The 15,970-nt window shown below is 47.7% G+C and overlaps 1 protein-coding gene across 1 annotated transcript; it reads right to left on the minus strand.

The window, feature by feature from the left end:
• Positions 1 to 13,495: 13,495 nt before the first annotated feature.
• LOC119305891 lies at positions 13,496 to 14,945 on the minus strand. Its single transcript, XM_037582289.1, has 2 exons — positions 14,431 to 14,945; positions 13,496 to 14,143 (listed from the first exon to the last, which is right to left on the minus strand). Exons 1-2 carry the CDS (start codon positions 14,712 to 14,714, stop codon positions 13,999 to 14,001), a joined length of 429 nt encoding a protein of 142 aa, XP_037438186.1. The 5' UTR covers positions 14,715 to 14,945; the 3' UTR covers positions 13,496 to 13,998.
• Between the last annotated feature and the right edge of the window lie 1,025 nt (positions 14,946 to 15,970).

A 15,970-nucleotide genomic window follows, 5' to 3' on the forward strand; every position in this document is an offset into this window, starting at 1 on the left:
TTCGGTTTATTCTTTGATATTAATTGCTCCTTCTAACATAACATTATATATATAACGAGCCCACCTAATACGTGTATTTCAAGGAAGTGCAAATGGGCTGGGATTTCTTAGAAAATATAAATAGGCCTGATTGACGCGAAATTATTTGTTCACCCAACCCAGCAAATGGACTATACATTCTAGAAAACATGGGTTAAAAATATGCCACATTTTTGCAGGCTGACATGTGGGCCAATAGGTCGAAGCCTACGCAGGGCGTTGTCAACTTGGTCAACAAATGATTGTGTCATCCATAGACATTGGATTTATATCCAATGACCGGCATGCACCTTCAATCTCTCGTCTTCTTCCTCCAGCGTCGTCGGGACCGCCTGGTTCGGCCTCCGGCGGCTAGCGGCTCTGCTTAGCACGCATCGCTGCAAAGCGCTACCCCACCGCCGGCCAGGCTATCCCTCCACCCCTCGACACCTCCTGTTATTCTCCACAGACTACAGCCCCACGCCGCAACAGAACCAGTTATAACCCTTCTTCTCCTCTCAATCTGCGACTCCACTGCCACGTCTTCCCATCTCCGAGTCGTTCCCGTCCGGGGCCTCGTCGTCATCCACCGCCTCGCTGCGCTCGGTGCGGCGTGGTCAACAAACGAGAGTCATCGGTAGAGGACTGTACATGGAGAGCCTGACGGCTGGGACCCACGAGGTCCATGGTCGCACGCAAGGAAAGTTCCTCCTTATTAAGCTGAAAAAAAATGTTTCCTCCACCTGACAGCTGGGACCCACCGGCTGTATCTTCGCACGGAAGGAAGTGCCTCCTTGTTTTGCGAAAAAAAATATTCATCCCGTTGACAGCTGGGACCCATCAGATTTGGTGGCTGACTTGTGGGCCTACTAAGCGGACGTGTACGCACGGCTTTGTCAACTTAATCAACAAATGATTCTAGCAGCTGGACTGTTGGATGTTAATCCAACAGTCGTGCTCCTTCTTCAACCTTTGTTCTTACTCCTGTCTCCCGTGGGCGGCACCGCGGCTGTGCTGCCGTGCACCCGAACCAGTGTAGTTTCCCACTCCTCTCCATCTACTACTCCATTGCCCCGTCTTCCCCATCTCCGGGTCGTTCCAGTCTGGGTGCGCTCGGCACGGTGTGGTCAACGTGGTCAACAATCGAGAGTCATCGGAAGATGACTATACGTGAGAGGCTGACAGTGGGGACGCACCACGCCCATGGACGCCTGCATGCAACAGAACGCGGCGTGGTCAACGTGGTCAAGGAACGACTTCCATCGGAAGTATACTGTACGTGGAGAGTCTGACAGCTGGGTCCACGACCGCAGCAAGTAAGTGCCTCCTTATTACGCGGAAAATAATGATTCCTCCAACTGACAACAGGGACCCACTGGACAGGCCACCATATTTTGCGAAAAAATATTTGCCCCCTGACTGCTGGGACCCACCTGACGGGCCACCATATTTCTCAAAAAAACATTCCCTCAGCTCGGACCCACCGGAAGTGCCTCCTTATTAAGCAGAAAAAAATGAATACCCCCTGGTAGCTGGGACCCACCTTGGTGGGAGGCTAACTTGTGGGCCCACTAACTTGACGGGGACGGAGGGCTTTGTCAACTTAGTCAATATGAACGATTCTAGCTGCAGTGATCGTACGATGTCCATCCAACGGTCATCATGCTTCTTCAACCTCTGGTCTTCTTGCTCCAACCGCCCAAAGCAGTGCCGATCGTGCCGCCTGCTCCTGCCTCCCGTAGCCGGCTGTGATGCCACGGAGGCCTCACCGCCCCTACTACTCCCGCCGCTGGCCAGGACATCCCTCCACTCACCCACGCTTCCACTGCCGCGTCTTCTCCGGCTCCGTGTTGTCCCCTTCCTAGGCCTCGCCATCGTCCACTACCGTGGTGCTCTCCGCGCGGCGTGGTCAATGTGGTCAAGGAACGACTTCCATCGGAAGAGTACTGTACGTGGAGAGGCTGACAGCTGGGTCCACGGCCACAACCCATTTTTTTTCTGATTTGCAAAGTAAGTCGCTTTGTCAGGCCTGTTGGGCTGCAAATCTTTCAAGACGAGGAGAGCTTTCATTTGGCTGGCCGAGAAAATGGCCCATCAGTAATGAGAAATGGGTTGTACATTTTTAAAACACATCAAACCGACAATTAGGTTCAAATATCTTTTTTTCATTTCGAGATTTAAATTACATTAATTTTTATGCGTGGAGAATTTGTTGGATTTTATATTGATATACATTTATTTTTAAAATCAGTTTGAATGTGAATCGAAATTTCGGGATTAAAAACAGTTCAGACCGCACCGAAATATGCAAAATTTCGTATAAATTTTTAACCTTGGCCACAATATGGGTTGTAATGCTAACAAAAAGAATATGAGCTCTAAAAAACCCTTAAGAATTAGCAAATGGGTTGTAAGTTATTAGAAATAATGGTAGATGGGTTGTATGTTGTTTTCCATAGATTTGAGGCTTCCCTAAAAAAAAGGTTGACGCACAAGCAGTGACTGTTGGATGTCCATCCAACGACCGTCGTGCTTCTACAATCTCTGCTCTTCCTGCTCCAGCCGCTCAAACAAGCGCCGGTGGGACTGCCTGCTCCCTCCTCCCCGCGGCCGGCTGTGCTGCCACGCAGGCCTCACCGCTCCACCGTACTCCCATCACTGGCCTAGCCATCCCTCTACTCATCCACACCTGCTGTTATTCTCCGGCGACGACAGACGAACCAGTAAACCATCGTACAGTCGTACCCCCCTCCGCGTGGGAAGAAACTACCGAGTCTTCCCTGCCTCCATGTCGTTCCCTTCCTAGGCCTCGCCGTCGTCCACCGCCCTGGTGCTCTCGGCGCGGCCTGGTCAACGTGGTCAACGATCGACATGCATCTGAAGCGGACTGTACGTGGAGAGGCCGACAGCTGGGTCCACGGCCGCACGCAAGGAAATGCCTCCTTATTACGCGCAAAATAATGATTCCTCCACCTAGCATCAGGGACCCACCGGAAGGGCCTCTGTATTTCGTGAAAAAAACGTTACCGCCGCCGACACCTCGGACCCACCAGCTATATCTTCGCACGCAAGGAAGTGCCTCCTTATTACACAAAAAAAATGAATACTCCCCCTGTTAGCTGGGACCCAGTATAGTGGCAGGCTGACTTGTGGGCCTACTAAGTTGACAGGGACAGAGGGCTTTGTCAACTTAGTCAATATGCACGATTCTAGCTCCAATGACCGTACGATGTCCATCCAACGGCCGTAGTGCTTCTTCAACCTCTGGTCTTCTTGCTCCAGCCGCCCAAACCACCGCGGTCGTGCCTCGTGCTCCTGCCTCCGGTGGCCGGCTACGATGCGGCGGAGGCCTCACCACCGCCTACTACTCCCACCACTGGCCAGGCCATCCCTCTTCTCACCAACACCCCCTGTTATTCTGCGGCGACAGCAGCCTCACACCGCAGTGAACCAGTGAACCCTCATACTCCTCTACGCGTGGGCATCCACTGTCGCGTCTTCCCCGGCTCTGCGTCGTTCCCTTCCTAGGCCTCGCTGTTGTCCACCGCCCTGGTGCTCTCGGCGCGGCGTGATCAACATGGTCAAGGAACGGCTTCCATTGGATGTGGACTGTACGTGGAGAGGCTGACAGCTGGGTCCACGGCTGCAGCAAGGAAGTGCCTCCTTATTACGCGCAAAATAATTGTTCCTCCACCTGACAGCGGGGACCCACCGGACGGGCCACCGTATTTCGTGAAAAAAACATTTCCCCCCTGACTGCTGGGACCCACCAGCTACACCTTCGCACGCAAGGAAGTGCATCCGAAAAAAAACGATTCGCCCCCTGACTGCTGGGACCCACCAGTTACACCTTCGCACGCAAGGAAGTGCGTCCGGGCAAAAAAACAAAATGATTCGCCCCCCTGACTGCTGGGACCCACCAGCTACATCTTCGTACGCAAAGAAGTGCCTGACAGTCGGGACCCACCTGGTCAAAGCGTACGTAGCGTTGTCATTCTGGTCGCGAACGTGTATGTACATATATACTCGTCGATGTAGAGGCGCACACGTGTCGTAGTAGAGGAGCGCACGTGTCGTAGTAGAGGCACACACATAGCATGTACACGTACATACAGCGGCCAGTGTGCAAGAAAGAAAATACGACCACGTATGTGTACATACGAGCAGGGTCTCGAACGCCTACTCGCGCATAGTTACGGCCAGGGTTCGTGTACATGGCTGGGTCGAAACGAAGAAACAATATCGTTGTCGTGTTCATGGGGAGCCAACCGGCTGGGTCGGAACGGAATGCGTGGTCGTGTTCATCGGGAGGGCTTGGACGGAACAGGCGATGGAAACGAGGCCTGGCGTACCGCAGAACGGAGGAAACGACCTTGTGTTCGACCGGCCACGTTCGAAACGGGATCCTGTTCATCGGGAGGGGTCTGGCGTATCGCAAAACAGAGGAAACAGACCTCCCATGGTCGAAACGGGGGTCCTGTTGATCGGGAGGGGTGTGGCGCACCACAAAACGAGCGAAACAGACTTGTGTTGGAGCGCTACGGTCGAAACGAGGGTCCTGTTCATCGGGAGGGGTGTGGCGTACCACAAAACAGGACTCCACAGGATACTGTTCATCTCCACCGTTGACCTCCTCCTGCCTCCACGGGCTACTGTTCATCCACCGTTGACCTCCTCCTGCCTCCACGGGCTACTGTTCATCCACCGTCGACCTCCTCCAGCCTCCACTTGCGACTGTTCATCCACGGGCTCCTGTTCATCCAGCCTCCACAGCGCGCTACTCTCCCGGCTACTGTTCAACCACCCCTCTCCATGGGCTCCTATTCAACCACCCCTCCACGGGCTACTATTCATCCACCCCTCCACCATCTACTGTTCATCCAGCCCTCCACGGGGTCGTCCTGTTCATCCAGCCCTCCACGGGGTCCTGTTCATCCAGCCCCAACCGACTCGATCGATCGGGGTCCTGTTCATCCAGAGGCAACACCACAGGTCCTGTTCATCCACTCCCACTACTCACTGTTCATCCAAACCCCCCCGCAACGCTCATTGTTCATCCAGAGAGGCAGCATCGATTGGCTTCAGTTAGCACCAGTAGCGAAGGAATCGCTCGATCGGGTTCAGTTAACAACCATCGATCGATCGCTCGGGTTCAGTAACGCGTAGCCTGTAGTGCAATCGCTCGGGTTCAGTTAGATCCCAATGCCTTGCTCGGGTTCAGTTAGAGCCAACGCCTCGCACACACGTGCGTACGTGTACGAGAGAAACGCGCATCGCTCGGCCCCCGACCACCCACCGTAACCGGGAACTCCCCAAAATTTTCCTCGCCCTCGCTTCTACCATGGTTTTTTCTGTCATGGACGGCCCAAAGAATGTCATGCAGCTGTGTCTCCGGCCCGCCCAGGACGAAAAGCCCATTTTCTGTCATGGTTTTTTGTCATAGAAGTAGGAGCCCACCACATCTATGATGATACCGGGTTTTGTCACAATTATCGTCATAGAAGTGTCATATGTATGACATAAATTTTTTTCGTTCGGCCAAAAATTTCATGGATGTGTCTTTTTTTGTAGTGTAATGCCTATGTTAAACCATATATTGAGGACTCTTCCGCTGTCCAAGAAGAGATTAAAATTTTGCATGAGTCTATGGAAGAAGGAATTGATGAAACAGTGAGCTCATTGGATGAAAAAGACGATGAGGAGAGTGAAGAACAGAAGGAGGAAGAGCGGATTAGCTACCCGTGCCCACCTTCTAATGAGAATAACCCTCCAACTCATACATTGTTTAATGTCCCTTTGTTCTTACCGAAGGATGAATGCTATGATAATTGCTATGATCCCGTTGATTCGTTTGAAATATCCCTTTTTGATGATGCTTGTTATGCTTGTGGCCAAGATGCCAATATGAATTATGCTATTGGAGATGAACTTGCTATTGTTCCTTATGTTAAACATGAAATTGTTGTTATTGCACCCACACATGATAGTCCTATTATCTTTTTGAATTCTCCAAACTACACTATATCGGAGAAGTTTGCACTTGTTAAGGATTATATTGATGGGTTGCCTTTTACCGTTGCACATGATGATTTTGATGAATGTAATATGCATGTGCTTTCTGCTCCTACTTGCAATTGTTATGAGAGAGGAACTACATCTCCACCTCTCTATGTTTCCAACACAATAAAATTGCAGCAAACTACTTATGCTATGTATTGGCCTTTACTTGATGTGCATGAATTGTTCTTGTATGACATGCCGATGCATAGGAAGAGAGTTAGACTTCGTCATTGCTTGATATATGTTGCTTTGTGCTCACTACTAAATTCAAAATCATTGTTAATTAAAATTGGCTTTGATATACCTTTGGATCCGGGTGGATCCATTACTTGAGCACTTTATGCCTAGCTTAATGGCTTTAAAGAAAGCGCTGCCAGGGAGACAACACGGAAGTTTTAGAGAGTCATTTATTTCTGTTGAGTGCTTTTATATAGTTTAAAAACAAAACAAAAATATAGAGGGGAACCCAAAAACTTTTCAAAAAGGAAAGTGCAAGTGAGAGAGACAAGCATTGTTGAAGTGGGGGAGCTCCTTGAACTTTGTTCATGCTCACGGAAACTTTGTGAATCTTAATTATAGAAAATTTTCAACAAAAATAATTATCCCCTTGTACAATTCCATTGTATTATAAAATCATGTGCCAAGATTTGCCTTTAGGATGTTTAAATTGCTTGTTGGTTTGTGTGGTGCAAAACAGAAACTTTGGCTGTAGTGCGCGATTTTACATTTTTTACTGGAACGTCAAACTGTTCTGAAACCTTTTGTACTACCTTTCTATACAATTTTTTTATTTTTCCTATGTTTTTCATAATTTGTAGAGTTACAGAAGTATGGTGGATGTTCAAATCTTTACAGACTGTCATGTTTTCACATATTGCTGTTATAGCTTCGTTATTTTTTTTGACTATATACTGCAAGGCAACAGCCTCACATCCCTTTATTTAAACTCAAGACAAAACAGGTTACAAAATACATTGGAGGGTCTGGTCTAAGGAAGGGAAGCAACTTCGTTATTTGCGTATGTTTGAATTATTGTTGAAGCCTCCTTGACTTGGGGCCATAGAATTGTGATAGTATACAATGGGTAATGCTTGTTCATAATTATACAATAATGTTGCAGCAGTACATGATGGGATTTCATTGCCATTTTCACTAACCCCGCCACTAAAAGTTCATTTAAGTTTTGTGTGGATGAAGTGTTCGAAGATCGAGAAGGTCTCGATATGAGGAGAAGGAGGAGAGTCAAGAGCTCAAGCTTGGGGATGCCCAAGGCACCCCAAGTAAATATTCAAGGAAACTCAAGCGTCTAAGCTTGGGGATGCCCTGGAAGGCATCCCATCTTTCTTCAACAAGTATCGGTATGTTTTCATATTTGTTCCGTTCATGTGATATGTGCAAATCTTGGAGCGTCTTTTGCATTAAGTTTTCACTTTGCTTTTATGCACCATGCTGGTGTGAGATAGTCCATGGTTGATTTATGGAATGCTCATTGCACTTCACTTATATCTTTTTAGTATGGCTTTATGGAATGCTTCATGTGCTTCACTTATATCATTTGAAGTGTGGATTGCCTGTTTCTCTTCATATAGAAAACCGATGTTCGTAGAATGCTCTTTTGCCTCACTTATATTTGTTAAAGCATATTATTTTGTAGAAATAATTAAACTCTCATGCTTCACTTATATTTATTTAGAGAGTCAACATGAATTGGTCAATTGCATGGTTAGTCATAAAATCCTACATAAAACTTTTGGATCACTGAATATGATATGTTTGATTCCTTGCAATAGTTTTGCGATATAGAGATGATAAATATGTGGGAAGTACTAGTAAACGGTTGTGGTTAGTAAGAATATTGGTGTTAAGGTTTGTGATTCCCGAAGCATGCACATATAGTCTCTTGTTATGCTATGAAAGTTGGAGTGCAATTTATCCTTGATTGTCTTCCTTATGGGTGGCGGTCGGGGACGAGCGATGGTCTTTTCCTACCAAACTATCCCCCTAGACGGAGAGTCTCCTATGTTGTCACTTTCATATACTAGTGGGAATTTTTCATTATAGGATTAGATGCACACTCACTTAGTTTTCATATTGAGCTTTCATATACTTATAGCTCTTAGTGCATTCGTTGCATGGCAATCCCTACTCCTCATGTTGATATCAATTGATGGGCATCTCCATAGCCGGTTGGTTAGCCACGTCGATGTGAGACTTTCTTACCTTTTTTGTCTTCTTTATATTTACCCCTATCATCATACTCTATTCCACCCATAGTGTTATATCCATGGCTTGCACTCATGTATTGCGTGAGGGTTGAAAAAGCTGAAGCGCATTAAAAAGTATGAACCAATTGCTTGGCTTGTCATCGGGGTTGTACATGATTTATACTTTGTGTTAAGAAGACAGAGCATGATGAGACTATATTATTTTGTAGCGATAGCTTTCTTTAGCGTTGATATTCTGAAAGTCATGATTGTTTGTTGGGATGCCGGAGTATTGATGTCTTTATGTCAAATTATAGACTATTGCTTTGAATCACTTATGTCTTAATATTCATGCTATGACCAGACATATGATCAAGTTTATGTTAGGTAGCATTCCACATCAAAAATTATCTTTTTTATCATTTACCTACTCGAGGACGAGCAGGAATTAAACTTGGGAATGCTGATACGTCTCCGTGGTATCTATAATTTTTGATTGTTTCATGCCAATATTATTCAACTTTTACATACTTTTGGCAACTTTTTATATGATTTATTTGGACTAACTTACTTAGCTAGTGCGCAGTGCCAGTTCCTGTTTGTTGCCTGTTTTTGTATCGCAGAAAATCCATATCAAACGAAGTCCAAATGTGATGCAACTCCACGGAGAATTATTTTGGAATATTTGTGATTTTTGGGAGTTGGAATCACTGCAAATGGAGGCCCACACGGACCACGATATAGCAGGGCGCACCCCAGGCCCCTGACGCGTGGTGGTGGGTTGTGCTCACCTCGTACGTCGGTTGGAGCTATACTTCGGACGCAAGGTAGCTTATATCAGGAAAAAATCATGTAAAAAGATCAGCGCAATCAGAGTTACGGATCTCCGAGAATATAAGAAACGGTTTTCGGACAGATCTGGGGAGTGCGAAACAGAAGAGAACAGAGAGGGAGATCCAATCTCGGAGGGACTCCCTCCCCTCCTCCACCATGGAGACCATGGACCAGAGGGGGAACTCTCCTCCCATCTAGGGGGAGGCCAAGTAATAAGAAGGAGGGAGGCTCTCCCCCCCTCGCTTCTGGTGGCGCCGGAGTGCCGCCGGGGCAATGATCGGGACGACAATCTACATCAACAATCTTGCTACCGTCAACACCATCACCTTCCCCCATCTATATTCAGCGGTCCACTCTCCCACAACCCGTTGTACCCTCTACTTGAACATGGTTCTATATGCTTGATATTATTATCCAATGATGTGTTGCCATCCTATGATGGTTGAGTAGATTTTTGTTGTCCTATGGATTAATCATGATCCTGGTGGTATAATTGTATATTTTATTTTGGTGCTGTCCTACGGTGCCCTCTATTCTCGTGCAAACGCGAGGGCCCCCCGCTGTAGGGTGTTTCAATATGTTCATGGTTTGCTTATTGTCAGTGTTGCGGGGGTGACAACAGCCTAAACGCGGATAAATGGGTTATGGCGTATGGGAGTAAAGAGGACTTGATACTTAATGCTATGGTTGGGTTTCACGGCCTGAATGATCTTTAGTAGTTGTGGATGCTTGCTAGAGTTCCAATCATAAGGCATATGATCCAAGTAGAGAAAGTATGTTAGCTCATGCCTCTCCCTCATATGAAATTACAAGAATGATTACCGATACTTGTTATCGATTGCCTAGGGACAATTCCACAAATCCTACCACCACTTTTTCACACTCGCTTTATTTACTTTTTGCGCTTTTATTTAAACAACACCTAACTTTTATTTTGCCATTCTTTATTATCTTGCAAACCTATCCTATCACATCTACAAAGTACTTCTAATTTCATACTTGTTCTAGGTAAAGCGAATGTTAAGCGTGCGTAGAGTTGTATCGGTGGTCGATAGAACTTGAGATAATATTTGTTCTGCCTTTAGCTCCTCGTTGGGTTCGACACCCTTATTTATCGAAGAAGGCTACAAATGATCCCCTATACTTGTGGGTTATCAATTAACCGTATGCCCATCATCGAACATAGAAGTAAAATCTGAACCGTGTTTGATGTACCCGCCATCGCAAACGTTTTGCACCTTTTTGACGATTATTTACATCACCATTTGCGATTAATGCATCGCACACAGTTTTGTCGAAGGGTCTCTGATCGTAGTGTCGCGTTAGCAGCATCCTGCAGTAGTGTACTTAGTGATAAAGCAAACAAGCACACACATGAGAATATTCACCCCATGCTATTGCTCCCCGGCAACGGCGCTAGAAAAAGGTCTTGATAAACCACAAGTATTTTTTTAGAGAAAAGGCATCGGCCGAGCCCGAGAGGAGGCTCGAACCTAGCCCGGCTTTGAATTAACAAAGCCATCAACCGGCCAGGATTACATAAAACCACATTACAATGAAAACAAAACAAAGCGGACCAGAGATACATAGCGCTAAGAGGAAAAGCTCAAAAGGGAACAACACAGTGTTGCCAACGACCATCGCAATGTCAAACAAGCAACCAAACTAAGGCTACATGAGGAAGGCAACTCCGGACATGTAATGTGCCGTTGACTGCAATCGCACGGGCAGACAAGAACAACACCAGATCTATCTCTGCCGCCGCAAAGGGCCCCAACCCTTGACGGAAGCCGCACCGGCAGCCGGCAGAGCGGTTCCACATGAACCCAGACCAGGGCGCCCAGCCACCGTGGGGGGACAGCAGAGACATACCCACACGCACCGGAGGCCGACCACAGAGCACCGTCGCCGGAAGCCGCAAGACAAGACGCCGGCCGCGAGTCGTCGAACGAAGGCGAAGATCCACGGAGAAGGCCAAAAAGGGGCACAGCCAAGCGGTGGTCAGGGATTGGAACTCCGCGCCCGAGACCACGGCGGCAGCCACTGAGAAGAACAGGCCGCCTTGCACCGTCACCGCACCACCTACAACTCCACAACACACAAGCAATCCCCGGAAGACGCCTTCAAGAAGGAGCACGACACCGGATGCCGCCGCCGTCCAAGCAAGGGGAGGGCAGGTCTTCACCTATGCTTGAGGAAGGATGGGGAGGGAAGTACCACACCAAAGCCTCCAGGAAGGACTGCGGCGCCGAAAGACATCGCCTTTGGTGAGGCCGCCGCGCCGGCCAAGGGTTTCCCCGGAAACACGCCCAACCACCAGATCCGTCCGTCCAGATCCCCAAGACGGCGACCGAAGCCACCAGGGGCTGGAGCAAGAGCAGATCGGAGTAGCGCGAGGTCGAGGATGGAGCTTCTCCAGGAAGCACATGGCGACCCACGCGGGGGCGCAGCAACGCCAGCGCCCGCTGCCCCCCCCCCCACCGCCTGCACGACCAGGGAGGCAGCCCATCAGCACCCGCCGGCGCAGCCCGCCGCTCCAGATGCCGGGGCCCTCCGTGGAGGCGGAGCCGCCAGATCCCCGTCGCCACCTTCATAGGCGTCGTGCGGCCGCGCCGGCAAACACCTCAGGCGGCGGCGGAGGGAGGGAAGAGGGAGGGGGAGGCGCGGAGGGGATCTAGGGTTCGCCCCCGAGTCGCCTCAGGGGAGGCGACGCGAGGGGAGGGGTTGTCATAACCCACAAGTATAGGGGGTCGTTTGTAGCCTTCTTCGATAAATAAGAGTGTCGAACCCAACGAGGAGCTAAAGGTAGAACAAATATTCCCTCAAGTTCTATCGACCACCGATACAACTCTACGCACACTTGAGGTTTGCTTTACCTAAAACAAGTATGAAACTATTTTGCAAGAATAAAACTACGAATAAATTGCAAGGTAATAAAAGTGGATAGCTTTTGTCAACAAGAAAGTCATTTGTCCCTAGGTGATTGATAACTAAATCGGTGATCATTGTTGCAATTTTATATGAGGGAGAGGCATGAGCTAACATACTTTCTCTACTTGGATCATATGCACTTATGATTGGAACTCTAGCAAGCATCCGCAACTACTAAAGATCATGAAGGTCGTGAAACCCAACCATAGCATTAAGTATCAAGTCCTCTTTATTCCATATGCAATGACCTTCAAACTCGAATATGTGCTTATGTCACTCACGCCACCCACCATAAGCAAACCATGAACGTATTGCAACACCCTACAGCGGGGATCCCTCTGTTTGCGCAACACAGAGGGCACTGTAGGACAGCACAAAAAAATATACAACTCAAACCAATCATGATCATCTATCAACCCATATGACAAAATGGATCTACTCAAACATCATAGGATAGCCAAATATCATTCAGAAATAATATATGGAGTTGAGCACCATGTTTAAGTAGAGATTACAGTAGGGAGAAGGGAGGTTACACCGCTGCATAGAGAGGGAGAGAGTTGGTGTTGATTAGATTAGTCCAATAAATTATATTAAAATGTTGACAAAAATATATGGAAGTTATATAATATTGACATGAAACAATAAAAAATTATAGAGACGACAGAGAAATATCACAGATTTCGGTAAGGAACCGCCGATGTGACCCAAACTCATCAGGGTCAGACATTGGCACCACAAACGTCACTCTGCAATGTGCTGCTCTCGCACTAGACAAATTCCCCTTTGTGTCACAAGCACATCACCTATCTCGTACTGAGAGGATACCTTATAACCTAGTACCAATAAATTAATCCTTCCCAGTGAGTGTATGGTCAATTCAAGGAGTGCTCCTAATCCGCGCCTTCTGCATCGGTCAAAGAGATCTGGCGCTCACACACGTACCCTCATGGGCCGACCCAAATTAGAAGTTGCGAACGCTGCTAGGAGAACTCGGTCGCTCGGTTTTTTATTGTTCTGATTCACTCGGTTTGGTCGGTTCCCATTTGACCGACAGCTGCCGACCGTTGACTTATCAGAAAAGTTCACAAAAAATATATAAAAAAAGGTGCATGAAATTGAAAAAAGTTAATGAAAAAAACCCACCAAAAAGTTCATTGATCTTAAAAGTTAATGATTCTAAAAAAATTCGCTAATTTGAAAAAAGTGCACAAAAACTAAGAAAAAGCTAATGTATTTAAAAAAAATCATGCTTTTGAAAAAAGTTCAAGTATTTGAGTGGGAAAGGTAACAAACTTTAAAAAGGTTCATGAATTCAAAGAAAACATTCACAAAAAATAAAAAAGGTTTATGAATTGGAGAAAAGTTAAGGAAAAACGTTCATGAATTTCAAGAAATTTTCGAATTTGAAAAAAGTTCATGTATATGAAAAGGGAAAAGAAATAAATCTGAAAAAGACAACAGAAAAAGGAATACAAAAAAGTACAAACTAAAAAAACCCGGATAAAACAATAGAAATGAAAACATACGGCTCACAAGCTTCCAAAACCGGGCCAGAAGGAAGCTTCCCAAAAAATAAGAAGGATAACCTTTAAATGAATGAAGCGATTGAGGGGGGTGTGCTGGTTTGTGGAAGTACTAAGAATGGCACATAAAGCCCCAAATAGTATGGGCACTAATCTGCGCCGGTGCACCGGCCCATGTTTGGGCCGGTCTGTCCGGAGCCGTCCGATATGCCTGCAAACAACCGTTCGATTACAACCTAATCTTCGTCCTCGTTCACCACTCGCCCGCATAGATACAAACCGAAAAGTCAAACCAACATTGCGCGATGCCCTCGGCCTCGAAGCACAACTCACATGTTCTCTGGTCGTTGTTGCGCTCGTCGCCGGTAGCCGTCGTCGCCCTCACCGCTGATCACCGTCGTCGCTGTCGGTTGTCGTCGCCGGCTTCATGCATGCAGCAGCCTGCTCCCACGGTTGCAGCTCCCCATGGAGATGGCCGCAGCTCTGGTGCGGCGGCCGCAGCTCCGATGGCAGCCGGCCATCCTCGTCGTCGGTTGCAGAATCAAAATGGTACAACCGCGTAGCTTACAACTGAAAAAGTGGTGGTAGCAAAAATCATTGCCGATTCCAGCAAAACAAACATACGGTGGAAGCAAAAAAAGAAATGGGGCACCAGTTCCAGAAAAAAAAACTCGCACAGGGGGTGGAACCAAAAAAATAGGAGATGCCGGTTCTAGCAAAAACATGATATGGTGGAAGCAAAATCACACACCGGTTCCAGAAAAAGTCAAGACTGCGGTACCAAAAAATGGTTGTTTTCAGCAAAAACCGAAGACAGTAGTAGCAAAAAATGGGGTTGGTTGTAGCAAAAAACAAACTGGTTGCAGCACCACCGTCGGGCCGTGGTCACCACCGCCGTGGGATGACCCCCACTGGTTGTAGCAAATCCGTCGCTGGTGGTATCTTTCCTGGTGCCGGCTCCAGCAAAATCGCAGCACCGACGTCGCCGCCACAAATCACCGTCGCCTCCCTTGTAACACATCCAGTCGTCGGTTGTAGCATGGCCGATCACTGGTTGTAGCACGGCCGTGTTGCCGTGGAGCTGCGAGTACGCCATGACCGTGGCCGGAGGAGGACGAGAAGGAAAGTGGTGGACGACCATGGTGCTGGCCCAAGGAGCTCGACGGCGTCGACCCCCCGTTCATGCTACATGGAGTCCACCCCAAGGAGCTCGTCGGTGACAACCATGCCGCCCGCACAAGGAGCTCGCCACCAGAGAAAGAAGAAAGAAAGAGGAGTTAGATCTGTGGAGCAGGGACAAGGGTGGGGGAGGGTCGGGGTCGCGTGGTTCGGGGCACGGTATCGCACCTGCGGCGATGTGCGGCGACGCCAATGGTACGGGACGGTGAGATGCGCTGGATGTGAGAAGTAGCAGCGAAGAGAAAGGGGATAAGGAAGAGAGCGGCGTGCGGTGGCCCGATGGCACGTGTTATGACGCGTGGCTGCTAGCGCGGGCTGTGGGGCGCACGATGTAAAAAGATCGTAGGGAGCCCGTGCGACCGGCTGAAGTTTCAGCCGGCGCCCCGGCTGTAAACGTTTACCAAATAATATCGACGCAATTCACGCGTGTGCAGTATAATTTCCCGAGTGGCTGCAGAAGGCGTGTACACACCAAGGCTTGAAACTCAACTTGTAGAACAACAGCCCATAAACGCAACGTTGGGGAGGGGGCTTGCTGGGAACTCCTATGGGACCTCCTATACGCCGCTTGTTGCGGCAAAGAGTTGGCACTTCGCACAGGGGGACTCACCTGGGCCGGCCCATTTGCAGTGAACGGGGTGACACGTGTTAGCGACGTGGAAAAAAGAAGAAAAAGAAGCGTGCGGGCACCTAGGGTTCGAACACGCAACCTCGTGGTGAGTTGCGCATGGCGCTAGCCACTGAAACACGAGCAACTCATAGTGTCCCATTCGCAGCAGGACACTGCAAGAAGTAGAAATTCGCGGCAAATTTAAACACCAGACAGCACAAATTCGCATAAACACAAATCTGTATGAGGGATCGAACCTAGGTCCTCTTTCTTGTGCACAGCGTCGCTGACCACAATTATTACTTTGATTACGTGCCTAAAATGGCAGCCCCGTGTATATGAACTATAAGCTACAAACGTGATTTTTTTGACAAAAGTAAATATTTTTTAAATGAAAAATTTCTAATTTCTGAACAAATTTTTAAAAAGTCCAACATTTTGTGAAATCCAAACATTTTTTGAAAAAAGGAACAAATTTCGAAGGGAGAACAATTTTCTTAAATGATTTTTTTTAAAAAAAACAAGAACAAATTTACTAATGCAATTTTTTATTGAAATCACGAACAAATTTATCAAAATGTGAACATTTTATGAAATTTCCTGAAATG

This window comes from Triticum dicoccoides, chromosome 5B (genome assembly GCF_002162155.2).
Source record: "Triticum dicoccoides isolate Atlit2015 ecotype Zavitan chromosome 5B, WEW_v2.0, whole genome shotgun sequence".
Lineage (NCBI taxonomy): Eukaryota > Viridiplantae > Streptophyta > Magnoliopsida > Poales > Poaceae > Triticum > Triticum dicoccoides.